General features: G+C 36.2%; 2 protein-coding genes across 2 annotated transcripts in view; one reads left to right on the top strand and one right to left on the bottom strand.

Moving 5' to 3' along the window:
- LOC144965319 (COP9 signalosome complex subunit 2) overlaps window positions 1-19,223 on the top strand; it is a 27,552-nt gene extending 8,329 nt beyond the window's left edge. Inside the window, exons 5-13 of the mRNA XM_078900546.1 lie at window positions 1,064-1,231; window positions 3,925-4,029; window positions 5,501-5,570; window positions 7,737-7,836; window positions 9,177-9,308; window positions 9,595-9,692; window positions 11,235-11,317; window positions 17,464-17,522; window positions 18,543-19,223. Coding sequence (XP_078756672.1) covers window positions 1,064-1,231; window positions 3,925-4,029; window positions 5,501-5,570; window positions 7,737-7,836; window positions 9,177-9,308; window positions 9,595-9,692; window positions 11,235-11,317; window positions 17,464-17,522; window positions 18,543-18,687 — 960 coding nt within the window. The 3' untranslated portion in view covers window positions 18,688-19,223. The remainder of the gene's footprint in view (window positions 1-1,063; window positions 1,232-3,924; window positions 4,030-5,500; window positions 5,571-7,736; window positions 7,837-9,176; window positions 9,309-9,594; window positions 9,693-11,234; window positions 11,318-17,463; window positions 17,523-18,542) is intronic.
- LOC144963985 (uncharacterized) overlaps window positions 19,008-23,142 on the bottom strand; it is a 19,934-nt gene continuing 15,799 nt past the window's right edge. The window contains exons 5-6 of the mRNA XM_078897927.1: window positions 19,475-19,621; window positions 19,008-19,021 (exon numbers count right to left, since the gene is read on the bottom strand). Of these exons, the coding sequence (XP_078754053.1) occupies window positions 19,008-19,021; window positions 19,475-19,621 (161 nt within the window). The remainder of the gene's footprint in view (window positions 19,022-19,474; window positions 19,622-23,142) is intronic.

The raw sequence follows: 23,142 nt of genomic DNA, 5'->3' as shown, positions 1-23,142 counted from the left end.
GGCCAATTAGCATACAGGCAAAGAATGGAGAATGGCTGAAGGAAGTTGACAACTTCAAGTACCTAGGAGGTTGGACCCAAAGCAGTTCCTCTGATATTTCTGTCAGAAAAGCATTGGCTTGGAGTGCCTGTCACAAACTCAGGAAAATCTGGAGTTCAAACCTACTGAGGGAAATAAAGAAGAGTGTTCCTGGCAACGGTAGAGTCAGTGCTTCTATATGGAGCAGCGACATAGACTCTTACTAAAGCCCTTGAGAAGCAACTCGACGGCTGCCACACCCGTTTGCTGCAGATGGCCCTCAATGTAAGCTGGAAAAAGCACATATCAAATGAAGAGCTCTACAGTGACCTCCCCCTAGTGACCTCGAAGATTCAAAAGAGAAGACTGAGACTTGCGGGGCACTGCTGGAGACACAAGGAGGAGATTGCAAGCAGTCTTGTGCTATGGGAACCACCTGAGCGAACCAGAAGCAGAGGCAGGCAGATTAAAACCTACATTGACTGTCTGCTAGATGACACAGGAATGGACAACACCCGGGAGCTGCGTATGCTTATGGAGGACAGGACAGAATGGCAAAGACTTGTGGCTCATGTTGGGCGCCCCAAGGGGCGGCCTAAGTAATAAGTAAGTAAGTGTGTATGAAATCAGTTTAGGGTACTCCAACAGATCATCTGTAGTGATAAAATTGTATTTTGCTGACTTTGGAGAGTGGAGGGTGTTGCTAATTTTGATTATTATTTTTCCTCCTGTTTGATTTGAACATTTTTTAACACTTCTGATAAGCTGATTTAATGCCAAATTTTTTTCTTTTAAAATATTGATCTAGTAACATATTTCAGTCAGTCAACTGAAAATAGCTATTAGCCACATTTCACTTACACTTACTTAATGTTGCTCATGTATGTAAAATCCCCATCTTGAGGTATGACAATTTATGAATTTTGATATTTATATCGTTTGGTGGTAAATGTCTTTCAGTTATTTAGTCATAAAGTTCAGACATTGATATTGGCATTTGTAGACTTTCGTCACTCTTGTTATTTGTCTCACACTTGCTCTATAGATGGAACTACTTCAAAATTTCTATGAAACAACTCTTGATGCATTGAAGGAAGCAAAAAATGAGAGACTTTGGTTTAAAACCAATACAAAACTAGGTAAAGTGTATTATGATCGTGAAGATTACCCCAGATTACAACGAATTCTCAAGCAACTGCACCAATCTTGCCAGGTATGTTGCTCATTTTTTTTTTGTTAGCCTTTGATTTTTTAAAATTGTTTATAATTATGAAGAAACTACTCGAACGTACATGGGGTTCTTATCTCCATCATAACACTTGCTTTTAAATTTAACATTGACAGTAGTTAAAGTCGATTATCATTAAGTTACCTCGTTGTTCCTTATGTTTTTTAGGACATCTTTTTTTTTTTTACTTTCAAGAAGGATTAGCTTTGTGAATGCGACAGTTGCAATTATGTATTCTATATTGATTGGTTGTTTGTTTTTCCTACAATTATAGCTGTTGCAGTTTGTTTCCTTTGCCATCAGAATTGAGTTTTTTCATAGCCATAAGTAAATATTTCCTGCTATTGAGAAATTAGAGGCCATCACTACTAAAATGGAATTTAAAGACATATTTTATATTGACGTGGATCAGATTTTCAGGCAGTGTTCAAAATATTCTCAGAGTCAGAATGTTTTACTTTGCTATATTTTATAAATAATCAGTTAATCAGTGATGCCTCCATTGGTGCTGTCTTACTTTTCCCTTATTGTTCCAAGCCAAAATCTTTAAACCTCAATCCTCAACATACCAACTGACAGTTATAGTATTGATTTGCAAACTATTTTGATTGCTGAAACGAAGCTATATATTTTATTATTTGAGGAAATTAAGAATTATGAAAGATAAACAGGATGACATGAAGTTGACAAATATGATTTATACATTTTAATGTCAACACCCGTTTTTATGACGTCGGGCCAGACAGAATGGCACCAGATGTCACAATTGACACAGATGACCAGTGGTGTTATTTGATTAGCTAGTTGATGGTTGAGGGGGAAGGGGAGGGACAAATGGGTCTGGATTTTTTTTCTCTGTTATAGTTACCTATTGCTTTTTAAATCTCTCTCTCTAACTCTAACTCTCTCTCTCTCTCTCTCTCTCTCTCTCTCTCTCTCTCTCTCTCTCTCTCTCTCTCTCTCTCTCTCTCTCTTTTTTTTTTTTTTTTTCTCCTCTTTCCCTTTGTATTTTTTTTTCTATTTCTCTTTTCTCCTTTTTAAAAAATATAGAATTCATAAGATCAATACTTAAATGTTATTTTTACACTTTGCTTGTATTTGATCGATAGTCGGAGATATTTTCCTCCTTTTTGACAAATTGCTATTATCATCACTGAATAAAAAAACACTCACCAGTACCACTACATCATCATCCCTACCACAACTACTACTACAAATAACACCACATCATTATTCCTACCACAACTACTACAACCACCACCACATCATCAACCCTGCTACCATACTACAACCACTGCCACATCATCCCTACCACCACTACTACTACAACCACCATCACATCATCATCCCTACCACCACTACCACATCATCCCTACCACCACACTCCTATTACAACCACCACCACACCATCATTCCTAGCACCACTACTAGTACAACAAATAACACCACATCATCCCTACCACCACTACTACTACAACCACCATCACATCATCATCCCTACCACCACTACCACATCATCCCTACCACCACACTCCTATTACTACTACCACCACACCATCATTCCTACTACAACCACCACTACATCATCAACCCTACTACCACTACTACAACCATCACCACATCATCATCCCTACCACCACTACTACTACAACCACCACATCATCATTCCAACCTCCACCACACAATCATCCATAGGACCACCACTACTACTACAATCACTACCACATCATCCCTACCACCGCACAATCATCCATACGACCACTGCTACTACTATCACTACCACATCATCCCTACCACCACTACTACTACAACCACCACCACATCAACCCTACTACAACCACCAAACGTAATTACGCTTTCAACTTTTGAAATTCCCCGAGTCGTGTCAGAAATTGCTGGGAGACAAATTTTGGATTGCATCTCAGTGAATTTGAGTGAAATTCAAATTTATAGGTTATGGTCGCATGGATGCGTCATGATCTTCACGATGAAAATGTCCTCCTTTTTTGTGACCCGGCATTCTCACCCCTGCTTTTAGAGATTAAATGGTTTAACATGAAACAATGACATTGTTTGTGGAAACTAAACTTTGATTGGACATTTTTCTAAATGTGAGAGAAAGTTATCATATGAGTTTTGAAAAATTGTGGAATAACCCCATATAATGTCTGTAGTATTTGATTTAAGCAACATTGTATGTTCAATGTTTATTTAGTCAATTGAAATACAATCACGGCTTATCGTCTAAAGGTGTAAAGGTGGCACAGTAGGTAATTAAACTTTCAGGCAATGTGCTGGCACAAGCCGAATCAGCATACCCTTTCTTCCCTTCTTTTTCTCGGATGAAGACATTTTTTCTTCCTCTTTCACGATGGCAGTCAATCATGTTGAGTTGACTTTAAGTGGAACTCCTGCAGAAGCAGTTGACTTCAGCAGAAATTTGGTAGCAAATTAGAAGAAGCAAAAATAAATATATAAATAAAATAATCAGGTCAACTGTCATGTGTGTAGACTTCAAATGAGAGTTGACTTTATACAGACTGCATTGAACTGAATTAGAAAGCACTCCACAAGATGTAATTATATTAAAAATATAGATAATAGTCTGAAAACTAGTTTTAATTTTGTCCTTAATTTAATTTAATTTTGCATTTATTTTGTTCATTGATCTTTATCAGACAGATGATGGCGTGGATGATTTGAAGAAAGGAACTCAGTTGTTAGAAATTTATGCTTTGGAAATCCAGATGTACACAGCCCAGAAAAACAACAAAAAATTGAAGGTTTTCAAAAGTTCATTAATTTTTTTTTTTTTTTTTTTGTGAAATCTTTGTTTTTTACACTTTCTTTTTTAAAAGAATGAATACCTCAAAATCAAGGAACCATAATTACTAAAAAAAATTATTTATCGTATTTGTTACTATTGTCTTGATAAATTCATGTAACCTTCCATTTCTGTAAGTTGGTTCCGACTGTTCTTCCCAACTGAAATGAAGATATAGTTAGTGGTAATAATTATCTTTAACACTGGCAATTGGTTCACTTTTATTTTCCTCTTCTACTCTTCCACTTTTAATCTACCAATACAATGGGTATGTTTCATAGAAAAGGAAGATGTTATTTACCCCGCAGAGCATTTGATCACTTCTGGAAACAGTGTTTACATGTTTTATTTTATCTCTTTTTTTTTGAGGGGGGGGGGGATTTTTTTATTTTTTTATTTGCATATTTTAAAAATGATTAGAATAATGAGTATGTTTTTAAGCAGAATCTTGTTTGAGTTGATAAAAATATATGTTTGTGCCTACAGCTAGATTTGATGATAATTGGAATGCTTATAAATGAATGGATGACCAATATAATGGTCAAAGATTTCGAGTAGTTCAACATTAAAAATGTGCAAATCACACTCCTATTTTAAATTTCAATCATATAAAAATTTACTGGTAACTGGAAGGGATTCTCTTTGATTTAGCAGGGGTATGGAGTTCAATACTTTCAATTATTAAATGACAATAGGAATTGAATAAGAAGATTCAATTTATTAAACAATGACATACATTGTGGATGTTTCGGGTTTCCTCTTTATCTACTACTCCATCCATAGTGTTGAAATGTCGGCATTGGTTGTCATCTTTTAATAAATTGAAGCTTCCATTTCCATTGCTAATTATTTCTTCGAGCTTCAACTAGCAACATTTTCACTTGTTATAATTACTGGAAGTTAATGAACAATAACACTAGACAGGGAAAACTGACAGCATTCTGTTTACCCATTATTGATCTTTTTTAATTTTCTAATTTTTTGCTCTATAATCACATCTTCTTGTTATTTATTTTAGAGAACATGCATAGTCTACATTTAATAATTATGGGACACCATGGCTCAGCGGTACGGTCTTTGCTTTGTGCCCAAAAGGTACTGATTTCATTCACTGGTTGCACTGTGTGCAAATTGAGCAAATTACCTTGCCCTAGCTCACTTTGCGGCGCTGCACTGTGGCTGAGGCCTGGGTTATTCCAGTCTTCCCTTGTGGAACAAGGGGTATGGAGTTCAATACTTTCAATTATTAAATGACAATAGGAATTGAATAAGAAGATTCAATTTATTAAACAATGACATACATTCTGTCCCCTAAATTTTATTTATTTTGAACAATTTTTTGACTTGATGTCTATTTTAATATAATGTTTATTTGATGTTTTGTGTTAAATATTTTTAACAATTTTCACAAGAAAATTTCTTTATTCCAGGCATTATACGAACAGTCTCTACACATCAAATCTGCCATTCCTCATCCTCTTATCATGGGAGTTATCAGAGGTAGGCATTAAGGACTTTTCCCTGTTAGCTCAGCTTAGGAATCTTATCATTCGTGTAACAATTTGGACTATGGTTTTCAATCCCACATGGGAAGCAGATCAATGACAGTTATTAGCGATTCAATTGGAGGAGAGAGGAGATTAGAGTTGATGATTTCAATACTCATCCATGTATGCGCAAACTTGCAGCCCTCCCAATTTTATCAGGAAGTTCTCAATTTCCCTAATTTCCGGGCTATTTCCCTGATTTGGATGGTGGATATTTTTTCTACCTGAAAAACAATGACCATCATCCTCGTCGTCATTATGACATCGTCATTTAAATTCCAGATATGCCCAAAAAGTTTCCTGAATTATTTCTGAAAAGTTGTCAAGTCTGTATGTCCTTGTCCACTAACTGTACATGGCGCTTTGAAAAAAAATTTTTAATGTGGATACAATTCCATTAAGAGTCAATATCTACTGTACAAAACAAGTGAAAGAGGGTCGGGGCAAATCAACTCAATTGGGTTTCAGTGCAACCCCTGGATAACAACATCGCCCGGGACCGGAAAATTATGTCGTTATCCAGGGGTGTCGTTATTCCGGGGTTTTCAAGACAGCGGCAAAAGGGGGGAGGGGGGGGGTGTTGAGACCCGTGATTACAGTGTCTGAGAGAAATTACGACTCAAAAACGTTAGAATGTGTATTTCTCCTGTTTACAAAGGATATAACAGTTATGCTTTCACTTTCCAATGTGTCTTGTCATTGTTTTGACCGTAAACAGTGCCCGAAAGCCATTTGACAAAACTAAAAATAAATGATAAAAATCAAGTGCCAACTTGATAATACCACACAAGGGCACAGATACGCACATTTAGTTTTGGTTTTAATTTAAGTCAAATCCATGCGATACTACTGTTGATGAGTTTTGAATACTATAAATTTTATTTAAGTGCATCAAAATTCACGAGCATTTAAACATTAGTAGATCTACACCTTGGGATATTTAAAAAACAAACAAACAAAAAACCTGGTATTAGCCACAATAAGATAAAATTTGGACTACTGTTTTTAGACAAACAACTGATTTTTCAAATGAAAAGAATAAAGTGAAGAGGCTGTTATCGTTTTCTCCGCTATTCCAACATACCATAAGACCATAGATATCCATAATTGCCCCCATTGGACACGGCATTGCCTGATATCAGTTAACCTCCACTGACTTTAGACAGGTAGCTAATATGGAAAGTTAATGGACCCTTGAGAGTTCCATCCACTGATAAACTTCTTTTGCTGTGGTTCCATATGAACAAGTGCTGGTTCCATGCAGTGTAGTAAACATGTGTTCTGATTGGTCCTTAACAAAGTGATCTCATTGGGAGGGGGGAGGCGTTTTTTATAAGTTAAGACTACGAGATGAAGATGGTCGGTTACCAAGCATCGGTACCAACTGCCTATTATTGTTATATCGATGTCGCTAAACAGGGGTTTTACTAAAATGTATGTCACTATTTGGGGGTTTTTATTACTAAAACATATAGCAAAAAAATCGGGACCAGAGGTCAATGTCGCTATCTAGGGGTTGTAGTTATTCAGGGGTGTCGTTATCCAGAGGTTGCACTGTATATTAAAAGGCTTGAGTGGGGCAGGGATTCTGGCATTCTTTGCTGATGCACAAGATCTCATTTAAAAAATCTTAGCAAACAATTGAAAATACAAAGAAATGATTGATGACATTTCATACAAATGGAGCTGAAGGGATATTTAGTGTCATGAATGGAAAAGAGATAATAATACGAAAGTAGTAGCACTTTTGTATAGTGCTTATCCTTGCTCTAAGCGCTGACATTTAAAAAAAATCTTGACTACATTATTTATGGAAAATTGTAGTAGCAAAGATAACTAAAGGCTGGTAATGGCAAAATTGAGTCAATATTAAGTAAAAACATACAGCCTTTTCCTTGTAACATTAGGAACATAGGGATTCATCCAATATGCATGCTTCTGGCACATTTTTTCAGTTCAGCCTAGGTCATACAGGTGATATTTACAAAAATGTCGTCTTTAATGCCAAATCTGTGGTTGAAAAGAACTTTTTAACTAGTGATAGCTTACTGCTCATACCTGATAAAATGTAGTCCATATTTTACAAGATTTTTGGTTATTTTTTTAATCTAATTTTCAGAGTGTGGTGGCAAAATGCATCTACGTGAAGGGGAGTATGAAAAGGCACACACTGATTTTTTCGAGGCCTTTAAAAATTATGATGAGTCTGGTAGCCCAAGGTAGTTTTATTTTAAAATTTAAATCATTATTCTATTCAATATATTGACCTCTTCATATGTTTTATATTAAATTACCTTATTTGATTATATATCTTTGCTGCATTCAGGGAAATCCTGATATAACCATTTTACCAGAAATTACATCGGATTATTTGTGGTGGTCATCTTATTTAACAGTCTTAATTCTTTTAATTTATATTAGACAAGGAGGGAGAAGGGCTTTAAGAAATCAAGGTCTCGTCAGCCTATTTTTTGTAATTGAAGCTAGCATATGATAAAACATGCTTCAGAGCTGATGGTTTGATGATGTATATAATTATATAGAAATGGCACTGTTTGTTTGGCATTGATCAAGGTGAGTATGTATATTTGAGATCTTTTCAATGGAATGTGTAGGTTCATATCTGATGGATTATTATTTTCTCTATTTCTTCTAAAAGGCTAGCTAGAATGATATATCCTTTCAATGTCTTATATATGACATGATATTAAAACAATCTTAATAAATCACATTAAAAAAATTATGACAAACATTAATCATTTTCGTATCCTAATTAATTCAAAATTCTTTGAATATCAATTTATTAAATTGATCAACAGAGCTAGAGTTTCTTATTTCAACTTTAATGCTATTCCAAATGTTAACTGTACGATGAACAAACACATTTGGTCTAGTTTTACACCTTGAAATATACATTTTTTATTTATCAAAAGCCTTCTCTATTTTAAGTTTGGGAGATCTAAGATCTGTTAATTTTACTTATATAACATGGCTTCCAACCTTAGAACTAGCCTTTTTGCTCGCCTTGCGCCTTCTTTAACACTTATTGATAGTTTTGTGTACATAGGGCTCCAAACACAATTTCCATATTCTATGACTGACCTAACAATTGACTTATACAATGGTACAAACATATTTTTATCATAATACGTAAAATTCACATTAAGTAATTAGACTAAAATCTAGTCTTTGATATGTATGTCAAAAAAAACAGAAAATGGTCAAATATATTCAAGTCAAAGTTTATTTTAGGCAGTTTGCCCTTTCAGAAAACATCAAAATACCAAGATCCGTCTCAAATTCGCATAGACAATAGTTCACAACAATTAGGTATAATAAGGTTATTATTTTCAATTATGATTCGTTTGTTACAAAGGTTCAGTCCCATGTAGTCCCAACACAATTATATCTTTTAAATATTCTACTTTTTTTTTGAAAATATTGTAAAATAAAGTTTTGAAACTTTTGTTGGAATATGTTGGGATGAACAGGTGGATTATTGTATATTTCTCATGCCCTTGTAGATCTATTAGATCTTGTTTCAATCTCTTTCCCACAGGAGGACAACTTGTCTGAAATACCTGGTCTTGGCCAACATGTTGATGAAGTCGGGAATCAACCCATTTGACTCACAGGAAACTAAACCTTATAAAAATGATCCAGAAATTTTGGCCATGACTAATTTAGTCAGGTAGGAACTAATTTTAAGACAAACTCTTTATTTTCGAAAACTGGTAATAAACTTGCATGTGATGTAGTATAATTGATTTCACAATATGGAATTGGAATACATAGGGAAACAAAGCTGTTAAGATTATTTCATAAATTCTGATAATCAAGGGAAAGGAAGGGGGTCCGGGGGGATAGGAAGGAATTGTGACTAAAATTAAATTCCTTAAAATGACCCACCAAGGAGTACGCTTATTTAATTATACATTGCAGTACTTCAATGTTTATTTATTTTTATTTGTTTTCAGTGCTTACCAGAATAATGACATCAATGACTTTGAAAAAATTCTGAAGACTAATCGTCAAAATATTATGGAGGACCCTTTCATTAGAGAGCATATAGAAGGTAAACATTTTTGTAATGTTTAATCAATATTAGTCATGCTGTTGAATTGAGATGATCTGAAATTGTTGTTTTATGCTTTAAAAAAATTTAATTCACTTCATTGCCATTTTTCTCACTTTATTCACGGATTAATCACCTTGTACACTCTCATGTGAAGCTTGTGCTATTTTTAATTCTTCAATTTGTAAAATTTACCTTCTGTGTCGTGGTGTCAAATCAGATTGATTTATTTTCTTTGTGGACCACAGTAAACCCCCCTCCCCCCCTTACACCACCATTACTACTACAACCATCACATCATCCCTATGACAACCACTAGTACAACAACCACCACATCATCATCATCCCTACCACCACTACTACTACATCCACCACTACATCATCATCCCAAGGAAATCCGGACCAAGCTTCCTAGCAGTAGCCAAAATCTCAGCATATTCCTTCAAAGGTTTGATTTATTTCTTGTGACACTGTGCAAGAAATCGAATCCCAAATTCTCAATGATGTCATCACCTATTTTGTAAATAAAAAAAGTTTTAAGATCGCCCATAATAATAAAAATAAAACCTCCTCATTGAGACAAAATACATTTGATGACAAGACTACTATAAAAGCAAAACTGACAGTAGCACCTTGAGCCATCCAAACCAATTTTTGAGACAAAAAGTATAGAAAGACATTTATTCAAAAACCCATTAAAATCGGTACATCGGATCAGTCTGTTCATAAACTAGAGGAAGGAAGAATAGTTATCCCATCACCTAACTATAAACACCCAATGTCCTTTATATTATACCCAAAAGAAAGTGAAAACAATTAATAGATTTTTAGGACCTTGATGCCTACTTAAAATATACCGCAAGAAGCTTTATTTTAAGTACTTGATGATGAGCTAATTACAAGTATGTCAGTTTGATACAGTACAGGCGATCGCATTTTGAAAATGTATGGGTATTTACAGTACATTGGACCACAGGAACCTGATTTTGTGGGTTGCTTTTCCACTGCAAAATAATTTATGAAAAGTTTTATTCTCTATGAATTTATCATATGTATAAAGTTCATTAATTTTTCTGTCCATTGATTTGACATATGTGAGCTTTAAAAAAAAATTGAAGTACATGCTACTGAATTTCATCGATTTTCACTTATCAGCTTTCCCATAGGGCATTTTCGTTAGTATTGAGTACCTATTTTCATTTTTGAAGAAACCAAAAAACTCGAAAACTCATAATCTTACAAAATCTTTCTTAACATTGTGGTTTACCTTGTTATTTGCTGTTATTTGGATGAGACTTTTAAGTAATCTCAAATTAAGAATATTGATGATATACTCTTGGAATCTACATCTGTTCCCTATTTTAGTCAATTCCACTTTGTCTTACTTAAATCGTAATACTAGCACTTTTTGACTATCCAATTTTCTTCCTTTTTACTGGCGCTGATATGACCTTAATGTGTTGCAAGTGCAAGCACCATAAAACCCTTAAAATAAAAAATAAAGTTATCACGACTCCTCCTTTTGAATTTGGAATTCTTCAGATCTTCTTAGGAATATTCGCACACAAGTCCTCATCAAACTGATTCGACCATACACAAGGATACACATCCCATTCATTTCAAAGGTAATGTCACCTGGATATATTTGTAAAAGAAAGAATATGAAATGTATGAAAAAATTTTTAAACGTCTTACAGACCTGCCACTTGGGGGTCCCGATAGCTCAGTTGGTAGAGACTCGACTGGTGAAGTCCAGATCTTTTCTGAACCCTCTGTCTACCCAGCACTGATTGAATAGCTGGGTCTGCTGGATCTGACAGAAAGTACTTTCTGATAAGACACGCATCTATCCAAAGAAAACAAGCAATTGCTATTGTCCATTCCATGTTATAGAAATTGGGATAAACTTCTCTCCATGGGTCTAAATGTCTTATGTATTTCTTTATGCAAACCAAGTGAATTGTACCAACACACAAAACTATGTGTAACTTTAGTGAGAACTAATCACCCAGCTGGTGGTCTAAAACAATAACAAAGAGCTGAATGACGTCAATTCTATTCTATTTACGGAGTGTTTATTCGTCCTTCAGGTCGTATTCTTAAAAAGTGTCTAGCCGACCTTCAGTGCTTATGCAAATGAGGTAGGCGTGAAATACGTAAAGGGCAAGTGACGGAAAGGCTGTTGTTTATATTTGTCACCGTATTTTTATATGTATTAAATTCAAGGTTATTGCCCTCCAATAAATCGCATTGTTATTACAGTGACCTATATATGTCACTGTTTCCCCGGCTTTTTGTGTGCGCCCATGTTATCTATGTAATTCAGTGGAATTACAAAATCGGAGTGTTCAGTCCTTCACGTCTTCACTTTTTTATCGACTGTTGAATCGTAAGCATCGTTATGAGTATGAGTAGAAAAAAAGCATATTATTCTCTCACTCTCTCTCTCTCTCTCTCTCTCTCTCTCTCTCTCTCTCTTTCTCTTTCTCTCTCTTTCTCTCTCTCTCTCTCTGTCGTATTTCCCCCCTTTTATCTCTAATTTCTTCTCTCCCTCAATCAATCTCTTCCTTTGTATTTTCCTCTCTTTATCTCGCTATCATCCTTTCATTTCTTCTCTCTCTCTCTCTCTCTCTCTCTCTCTCTCTCTCTCCTCTCTCTCTCTCTCTCTCGCTCGCTCGCTCTCGCTCTGTCTTTAATTCCCTCTGTATTTCTCTTTCTCTCACATATTCTTCTCTCTCTCTCTCTCTCTCTCTCTCTCTCTCTCTCTCTCTCTCTCTCTCTCTCTCCCTCCCTCTCTCTCTTTCTCTCTCTCTCTCTCTCTCTCTCAACTATGCACCGAGCGAGGGTCGAACTCAGGACCTTCCGATCAAAAGGCGAGTGTCATGCATATCTCTATCTATCTATCTCATTTTCTTTCAGTCTTCCTCTCTAATTTTCTCTACCTCCATATACATATTTTACACACACACTCTCTCTCTCTCTCTCTCTCTGTCTATATATATATATATATCTCTAATTTCTTCTCTCCCTCCATCAATCTCTTCCTTTGTATTTTCCTCTCTTTATCTCGCTATCATCCTCTTTCATTTCTTCACACTCTCTCTTTCTCTCTCTCTCTCTGTCTCTCTCTCTTTCTCTCTCTCTATCTATCTATCTATCTATCTATCTATCTATCTATCTATCTATCTATCTATCTATCTATCTATCTATCTATCTATCTATCTCTTCTGATTTCTTCCTCTTTTGTTTTCTTAAAAACCCTTCTCTCTCTTTATCTATCTCTCAATTTTATTCTCCCCTCCCCCTCCCTCTTTCTTTCTTGACTTCTGTCACATTTCTTTTCTCCTTGTCTCTCATTCTTCTTCCTCTCTCTTTCTTTCTCTTTCATATTTCCCCTATAAATCTCTTATGTCTTATGTTCCCTATGTCGGGTTGTCTCTCGCTCCTTTTCTATCTATTCCTCTATTTCGTCGTCGTCTTCTCTCTCTCTCTCTCTCTCTCTCTCTCTCTCTCTCTCTCTCTCTCTCTCTCTCTCTCTCTCTATATATATATATATATATATATATATATATATATATATATATATATATATATCCTATACGTATCTATCTTCATCGTTCCTCCTTCGCCTACCCCCCCCCCTTCTCTCTCTCTCTCTCTCTCTCTCTCTCTATATATATATATATATATATATATATATATATATATATATATATATATATATATTTAATAATATATATATATATATATATATATATATATTCTCTTCTTTATTTTTCTTTAAGTCTCTCACTCTCTCTCTCTCTCTCTCTTTCTTTCTTTCTTTCTTTCTTTCTTCCCCCCTCCACCTTTGTTCTCCAATTTCCTGTCTTTTCCTTCTCTTTATATAGCTCATCCTCCTCTTTTATTCTGGCACCCTCTCTCTTTCTCCCTTTGTCTGTCCCCCCCCCCTCTCTCTCTCTCCCTCTCTCTATCTGACTCTGCCTTTCTCTCTGTCTTTCTCTCTGACTCTGCCTTTCTCTCTCTCTCTCCCTCTCTCTCTCTCTCTCTCTCTCTCTCTCTCTCTCTCTCTATCTATCTATCTCTCTGTCTATCTTTCTCTATGTCTGTGGTCTCAAACGCGTTTCATCTGGATATGGTATCAAATACTCCTCTCCTTTCACATTCTCTTATCCATTATTGTTTTTAAAAAAGGAAAAGAAAAAAAAAATAACAAAAGGGGACGACACAGAAACACCCCACCCCGCGACTGCAACATCATAAATTAAAACCAATCCCCCTCACTCCACCCCCCCCCCCCCCCCCCCCCCTCTTAAAAAAACACACACTTCCTGGCCGCCTGTATAACTTAGAGTTGCCAACCACCGAAGAATTAAAATACATTCGGAAGACCTAAAGTTTTCGTAGTGAGCTTGCTATGGCAATTATGGTAATGATTAGAGATCTTGAGGCGGTGGCGGTGGTGGGAATCATGGATGTAGAGAGAAAGAAGAAGAAGAAGAAGGAGACCACGAAAGAGAGGATCTGATAGAGAAGGAGCTAGAGACAACCCGACAGAGGAAACAAAGAAAATGTGAGAATAAGGAAGAAGAATGTGCCACTATGTGGTCTTGTGGTATGACACTCGCTTTCGGATCGGATTGGAAAATCCTGGGTTCGAGCCTCACTCGGCGCATAGTTGAGTCCACTCTTACCGTACTCGGGTTTAAAATAAGTACCAGGCCGTTAACTGCGTTGTTCTGTCTGAAAAAATGTAATATCGCCTAACAGACATCATGTAGGATGTTAAGTGTTGCTGTTGGCCTGTGACACCCTGTAAAGCGCTTTGAGACTTCAAGCGGATATTGCGCTATATAAAAACTCTCGTTAGTATTTGTGACAATTATAGCAGTGATGTTATTCTTATTTTGATGATGAAATGATGGTAGTGGTGATGTCACTGATCAAGAAGCTAGAGTGATAAAGTTGATGGCAATGGTGACGCTTTTGTGTGCGCGTATGGTATTGGTATTTAAAATGATTGTTTCCTAGAGTGGTGGTGGCTGAGATGATAGTTATGATTTTGCTAGTGATGGCAATAATTGATATGACCATGGTAATGGTAGGTATAATGCTGTGGTGGTGATATTGATTATGGTGCTGATGATACTTATGATATTATGCAAATGATGGTGGTAGCGATTCTGATGGTAATGATTATGTTGTAAAAGTGCTTGTGGTAGTGATGGTGATGGTTTTAAAATTGATGTGGATCGACGTGCAATTATTTTTAGGTCTGATAACCATTTCCTTATGGGCTCATTCTTGTAATAGAAATCTTTTTTAAAATGACGCAAAATACATTATACAACAATGTTAAACCAAGCCCATAAGTGGATTCGGATGTCAATGTCAGACCTGCGTGTTTGTTAACCTACAATGCAGCACAAATCCCTTTCGAAATGGTATTCTTTTTTTCCACTATAACACAATAAGTCGAATGCTTGGCAGGTCTGTATCACTGCGTACATAGACACGTTAGTTGTAATAATATCTATTGAAATACCACCTTGAGTGGCGATAAGCCAAATTACACATCTGGAATACAACAGTTGCATACAAAGCTGTTTGAGTACAGAATTATTGAGAAAAATCGTGGATTTATTTTTCTTGTAACCATTGTTTAAAATATATCAATCTTATTATGTATATATTTCCGTCTTTCTATTTTTTAATTTTAAACTAAAGTTAGGAATTTGTTTTTGGCCAGTAATCATAACTTTATCAGACCCTACCCAGATCAAAACAACAACCCCAACCCCCTGACAACATTACCCCTTGTTCTGAGTTTAAGAACATAGGCAAGTTATTGTTCTTAGGCCGAACTGGGCTTTTATGTTCTGTATCATTCTATTTCACCCAGTTTCAACCCGTTGACATTTTAAATCCCAGCCCGTTGACATTCTAACTTCTCGTCCGGGCAAAAGTGGATACCAAATACTTAATAGTATTAGCTAACAAACGAAGTACTGAAAATATTGAGGACTTGGTATTAGTGTCCTTTATCAATCTTTAATATATTGACATCGTCTATGGAGATAAGTTTAAATGCAGAGGTTGTGCTTTCGGCTTTGGAATTAATTTGCGTGTTGTAAAGCCGCCAAATTCCATCCCGTCTATACAATTACCTCGTTTACTGCCAATTTGATAACGCATTGAATTCGCCATGTCATACAGCTAGTCTACTCAAGACGGTACAACTTATAACAAAATTTTCTGAAGTCAAAGGACAGGAATCGACATCGTTCAAAAATTTTGGCTAAATTCAAGCTATTATTGATGGCACTCACTGAATTATCAAGATTATAACATTTTTTTATAAAACTGCTTCTTAAGAGATACATAAATTTGGTGGGTTTTTTTTTTTTTTGCGCTGCTTATACTATTATGACTAATATAATATCTTGACAAATTGAATACCAGTCATTTAAAACAAATAGTTACTGAGTGCTTACCCACTATTATAGATTGAAAAAAAAAATGTTAAAAGGCAAAACACACGTAGACACACAATAGACACACACACACACATCAAACAAAAGCATGGAAAATACCAACAAAAGAAAACAAATAAAAAAGAACAAACCCCCCCCCCCTCCCCCCCAAAAAAAACAAAAAAAACAAACAGCAAAAACAAAAAACAAAACAACCCCCCCCCCCCAAAAAAAAAAAACCAAAACAAAGAAAACCTGCCGAATCTTCCTCTGTGCCTAGCCAACCGAAACTCTCGAGCAGGTATTTGAATGGGATACTTACCAATAGGAGAACACGGCAATTGTTCCTTATAAGAAATCAATCACCATTCTGGAATAAAAATCATATCCTAGAAGAAAAAAACAAAACAAAAAAAAAACCCCACGAAATTAACACACACACACACACACACACACCTCAAACACACATACACACTTAACTGATTATTTGACTCACAAACAGAGGAGGTGGGGTTTGTGAAACATTTAAGACGATACGGATATATCATGTAATTACGTGGATTCGAATCCAGCTCAGTAAAAGCAAAAACGGAATATTGCCCAGCTTTAGTGTGAAGGACGAATAGTGCAAGCAACACTATTTGTCCGTACGTACGGCAACCACGGTTGAAGCTATTCGACCTTAAGGACGAATAGGCCTACCCTTCTATTTATTGTATACAGATTTAGTAAGTATATTTAATAAACAGATTATTTTGAAGGGGGTGGAGAAGGGAGGGGTGGGGGGGGGAGGAAGAGGGCAGGGCAATGGATTTGTAATCAAGCCGATCTACATCACTTTAAGTCCACAGCATTTTAAAGTGATCAATTACTTTAATAATGTGGAAATCATTATTTTTCTCTTGAAAATTGGACGAATTTTTCGTTTGTTAGCTATGGAAGGTCAGAGATTAGAATTTAGAAGTGATTGATTATAAATGCCACGCATCAGTCACTTATGTTTATTGTCAGATTTTTATTTATTCTTGTATTATCAAGACCCAGTCTAACATTGTTCCACTTATCTTAGATATATTTTAAGGTAATTTACTAAAATCATTATTTTTTCAAAAAATAAAAAAAATTAATAATAATAATTCATATTTTGTCTGTCATTAATTCTTTTCTCAGCTTTAATTTTTTTCTCTCTTTCATAAATAAAAAATATCTATTTGTATTCAGTTATGTTAGTGTTGGTTATGGTTTCATGATTAGTTGTAACGTTTTATTAAATTTAAACAATTTATTTTCTTTGTCAGGAACTGAACATTGATGCAGCTGACGTTGAAAGCCTGTTGGTGTCCTGTATTCTGGATAAGTAAGTGCATTCCTGTCATCACTATAAAATTATATATTTATTTTGTATTATTATACAATATTATATCATATAAAAAAAACAATTGAGCTTTTATATAGCGCAATATCCAGTAAACGTGCTCAAAGCGCTTTACGAGGGGTCCCTTGCCATCAGCAACACTTAACATTTAGGACGTCTGTTAGGCGTAGGCGACATTACAATTTTTTTCGGACAGAGACAACGCTGTTAACGATCGGGTACTCATTTTACACCTGAGTACGGTAAGAGAATGTGAGTAAAGAATCTTTTCCAAGGACTCAACTATGCGCCGAGTGAGGCTCGAATCCATATTATATTATTACTATATTATAATTCTGGGTATCTACCAAGTCTGGCTACATAGGGGATTGCAATATCTACTTTTATATGCCTATTATGATATTGGCTGAATGACACTGGACTGGAAGAAAAGGTCATGAGGGAGTTGTCCCATTGTTTTCCGTTTCTTTCTCAATTAATTTTTTTTTTTTTTTGTTAAAGAGAAAATGTACTCAATGAAGTTTACAGATTTAAAATGCTTGATAGAATCCACTACCAGTCATATTGCTAAAATTGGCGACAATACAAATTTGTGGTCTATCTACCTGAGTTTGGCGAAGTGCATCAAATTATACATCGAATATGATGCTAATCATCATATTGAAAATATTACCCAACTGAATAAACTTGTTTTGTTAAATTCTCGGGAGTTTTTTTTATGTACTCAGACTTTTGGACAACCTGTTTATATTATAATGCGATGGGATTTCAAACTTACTCTATTACATTACTTTTTTGTGTGTATGTGTTGATGACCATAGAACCAGGTAGTAGAAATGTTGAATATCCCAATTTTTCTCTAGAAAAGAAATCCAATAAGAAATATTAAAATTTCAGGTTCTCAGAAAATCTAAACAATGCTGCCTTGTCAAGTCATCATCCCAATAAAATGAGAAAATCATTATAAATATTGATTTTTATTATTTTTAAATTCCCCGATAGCACTGTGAATGGACGCATAGATCAAGTGAACCAAGTATTGGAACTTGATCGTGAATCTACAGGCTCTGCTCGCTATCATGCTTTGGACAAATGGACGCAACAAATACAAAGCCTGCACCAAGCTATTGTCAGTAAAATTGCATAGTTATAATGTAGATAGAGAAATTATTACTTTTTATTTATTTTACTTCATTTGATTCATTTTAATACAGTCGAGCCGATGGCCATGCTGGTAATGAACTAGCTTTGGATCAAAAGGTTATAGTTTAAATTCTAAGAGACACCCGGATGTCCTATTACGCCAGAGTTTTGAGCGTATTATCCCATAAAGACATGAGGCAAAGGAACTTGACTGACAAAGGTGTCACCTTTTAAAAACATTGTCTTGAGAAGGATGTTAAAAAACATTCAAATAAGGACCTTAGCAATATTTCACATTTTTCTTTTCAATTTAATTTTTAGTACCTACTTTTCTGTACCTTTGTTTGAAATTGAAAACTTTTATAACTTATTTGTATAATTATTGCTGTAGCAGTTATTGCTTGTTGAGAGAAGTGGAATATTTTAGTTTCATTTTGATGCGTGTAAATTTGTGCCTGACTGAATTGACATGTGAAATTGTGAAACATTTTGTTCTTGATGATGATTACTGATTGTTGTAAATAAATTATTGAATCATCAGATCTCTTTGTGCATCTCCTTTACTTATTAGGCATTTACATTCAGTAAAACTACTATATAATCCCATGCTCAGGACTAGATTATATTTCGTGTATAAAGACTAGGTGGCAAAATGGATCGCTTTAACTTTAATTTGTTAAAGTCAATACTCATTAATAGGTTGTTAATAAGACAGATTAGTGGTATAGTGAGGTTTAACTGGATTGAGAAGAGTAAGAGCAGACTAGCAGAATAAATAATTTGTGACCTACTTCTCTTTCTACAGACCAAACTTTTTAAATGCAAGTATTGGAAGTTTTGGACTATATATTTGTGGTGAGATGTCCGGACTGCCGGTTGGGCCTTTAATCCCCTTATATCGTTTATCCTATATGTGAAAGGGTTTAGGTGTTTCCCTTCTGTTGATTTAATGTAATAAACAAAAGTGAATATAACACAGAGACGCCAACTGTAAATTTGGCTCACAGGACACCACTCGTAGGAATTTCACTGCCCAAAGAGGAATTTCTGCACACAAGAAAAGGGAATTGGAATGATATTTGGCAATATGTTTACATATTTATATGTAGTTCTAAATAGATAATTAATTAGAATTATATTATGATATATAAACACATTGCCAAACACAATCCTAAAGTTTCCTTATTTTAAATGAAGTAAAGCTCCAAAACCTAATGGTAGTGATTGTAGTATTGGTGGTAGTGAGGATGATGTGGTGGTGGTTGTAGTAGTAGTGGTAGTGATGATGATGTGGTGGTGGTGGTTGTAGTAGTTGTGGTCATGATGATGTGGTTGTGGTTGTAGTAGTAGTGGTCATGATAATGATGTGGTGGGTGGTGGTGGTTGTAGTAGCAGTGGTAGTGGTTGTTGTAGTAGTGGTAGTGATGATGATGTGGTGGTGATGGTGGTTGTAGTAGAAATGGGAGTGATGATGATATGGTGGTGGTTGTAGTAGTAGTGGTAATGATGATGTAGTGGTGGTGGTGGTTGTAGTAGTAGTGGCAGTTGTTTGTTTGTTTTTAAGGGTTTTACGGCTCTTGCAACACATTTAGGTTATATCAGCGCCAGTAAAAAGTAAGAAAATGGGATAGTAAAAAGTTCTAGAATTACAATTAAAGAAGCCAAGAGAAAGTTAAGTAAGACAAAGGGGAACTGGGAACAAATAGGGATCAGATGTAGATGCCAAGAGCATACCACCAATGTACGAGGGCTCTTTCATAATTATCTGAAAAATGCCTGTAAAATCCGCGTTTTTTATGCTATCAACAAAATTCTTGCACGTGTTCATACCTTGACTCGTCCTTCATTTCTTTACGTAACAGCCAAGTCTGTCGACACACTTCTGCCAACGCCGCACCATGGAATAGATACCCTCTCGGAAGAAATTTAATTCCGTCAAGGTTTTGTAGCCATTTCCTCACATGGTCAACAAGCTCTTCATCGACATCAAAGCGCTTTCCTGCCAGCTCACGTTTCAGTGGCCCAAAGAGGTGATAATCAGATGGTGCGAGGTCTGGACTGTGTGGTGGGTGTGGCAAAATCTCCCATCCATATTTCTCTAGCCAACCTTGCATCACTCGTGCTGTGTGGGGTGTAGCGTTGTCGTGTTGCAAAATGACCCCGTTGGTCAACTGCCCTGGGCGCTTTCTGCGAATGGCCTCCCTAAGCTTGTCAAGAGTTTGGCAGTACCTTGCAGCATTGATTGTTTCTCCAGGTTGTAAGGTTTCGAACAGAATAACACCACGACTGTCCCAGAAAACAGTTCCCATTATTTTCTTTGCTGACCGCATGACTTTGAATTTCTTCGCGACAGGTGAGGATGGATGTTTCCATGTCATCGAATCTTGCTTTGTTTCTGGGGTGCAATGGTGCAACCAAGTCTCATCACCGGTGACTATGCTGTCAAGAAAAGTCACATCGTACCCTAGAAAGTCTCCGCCGGCGTTGGCAGTATGCCCGTGAACCCTGCGTGAGCTCTTGCTTCTTCTCAAAAGTTCCCTGCAGATGTCCAATCTTTGTTCTTTATGATTGTCTGTCAATTGCTTAGGAACCCATCTTGCACTGACTTTTCTGTCGCCAAGTTCATCAAATACAATTCTATGGGCAGAAGTTTCCGAAATTTCAAGACTGCTTGCGATTTCATGAAGTTTCAATCTCCTGTCTTGACGAATAAGCTCATCAACTCGCTTCACATTGTCTTCTGACGTCGCAGTTATCGAACGCCCTCTCCCTTCCCTGTCTGTCAAGTCGGAATGGCCGGCTTCAAACAAATTACACCAGTGATAGACTTGTGTACGGCTTATAACATGCTCACCATATACACTCTGAAGTTCTTTATGAATTTCGGTAGGATTCAGACTTTTGGCGTTCAAAAAACGTATGACAGCTCTGATTTCCTCCTTTGACCAAGTTTCAAGGTGGGCCGCCATCTTTAAAATCGTCTAGAAATTCATTGTGCAAAATGATGCACTTCATAATTTCTGGGAATATTCGTAAGGAAATAAGGAATATCCTGTCGTTTACAGAATTAAAAAATCTCCACTGGTTGCTGAGCAATGGGCATTTTTCGGTTATTTCTGAAAGAGCCCTCGTACTTAGATCACCTATATGTCTCATCCAGACACAAGCACAAAATCCAACAAAGAGGAATACACTCAAATGCTTACATTAAACATTTAAAATAACAAATATAACAATATATAACAGAGAGATGATTTACAAGGAAAAAAATATAATCTCCCAAAACAACTATGCATTTGACTGTTTCCCTCCCAGCCAGGACTCTGGACAGGGCCAGAACAAAACCAAGTAATCTCATTCCAAGACAAAGACAGAAAGCATGTTGGAAAATAGATGTAAGGGGATAGAAGACGCAGTATGGACCTCCCTGCCCACTATGAGAGGTCAGGAACCCCACCCAGGTAGTGGCAGTGATGATGATGTAGTGGTGGTAGTTGTAGTGGTAATGATGATGATGTGCTGGTGGTGGTTGTAGTAGTGGTAGTGATGATGTTGATGTGGTGGTGGTGTAGTAGCAGTAGTAGTGATAATGATATGGTGGTGGTGGTTGTAGTAGTGGTAGTGATGATGATGTGGTGGTGATGGTTGTAGTAGTGGTAGTGATGATGATGTGGTGGTGCTGGAGGTTGTAGTTGTAGTGATGATGATGTGGTTGTAGTTTAAGTTTAAGCTGTTTAAGGGTTTTACGGCGCTTGCAACACATTTAGGTTATATCAGCGCCAGTAAATAGGAAGAAAATTGAATAGTAAAAAGTTCTAGAATTACAATTAAAGCACCCAAGAAAAAGTAAGACATAGGGGAACTGGGAACAAATAGGGATCAGATGTAGATTCCAAGAGCATACCGCCAATGTACTTAGTTTGAGATCACCTATAAGTCTCATCCGGGCACAAGCACAAAATCCAACAAAGAGGAAAACACTCAAATGCTTACATTATACATTCAAAATAATACATAACAGAGAGATGATTTACAAGAAAAAAAATATCATCTCCCAAAACAATAACTCTGCATTTGACCGTTCCCTCCCAGCTAGGACTCCAGCCAGGGCCAGGACAAAACCAAGTAATCTCATTCCAAGACAAAGACAGAAAGCAAGTTGGCAAACAGATATAAGGGGATAGAAGACAGTATGTACCCCCCTGCCCACTATGGAAGGACAGGAGCCCCACCCAGTGGTTGTACTAGTGTTAGTTCAGATGATGTGGCAGTATTGGATGTAGTAGTGGTAGTGATGATTATGTGGTGGTGATGGTGGTTGTAGTAGTAGTGATAGTGATGATGATGTGGTGGTTGTAGTAGTGTTAGTTCAGATGATGTGGTGTTGGTGGTTGTAGTAGTAGTGCTAGTGATGAAGATGTAGTGGTGGTGGTTGTGGTATTGGTAGTGATGATGTGGT

The sequence above is a fragment of the Berghia stephanieae genome, chromosome 2 (assembly GCF_034508935.2).
Source record: "Berghia stephanieae isolate SIO BIC M18660-M18661 chromosome 2, UCSD_Bste_1.3, whole genome shotgun sequence".
NCBI classification, from domain to species: domain Eukaryota; kingdom Metazoa; phylum Mollusca; class Gastropoda; order Nudibranchia; family Aeolidiidae; genus Berghia; species Berghia stephanieae.
This window is presented reverse-complemented; position numbering and strand designations above follow the sequence as displayed.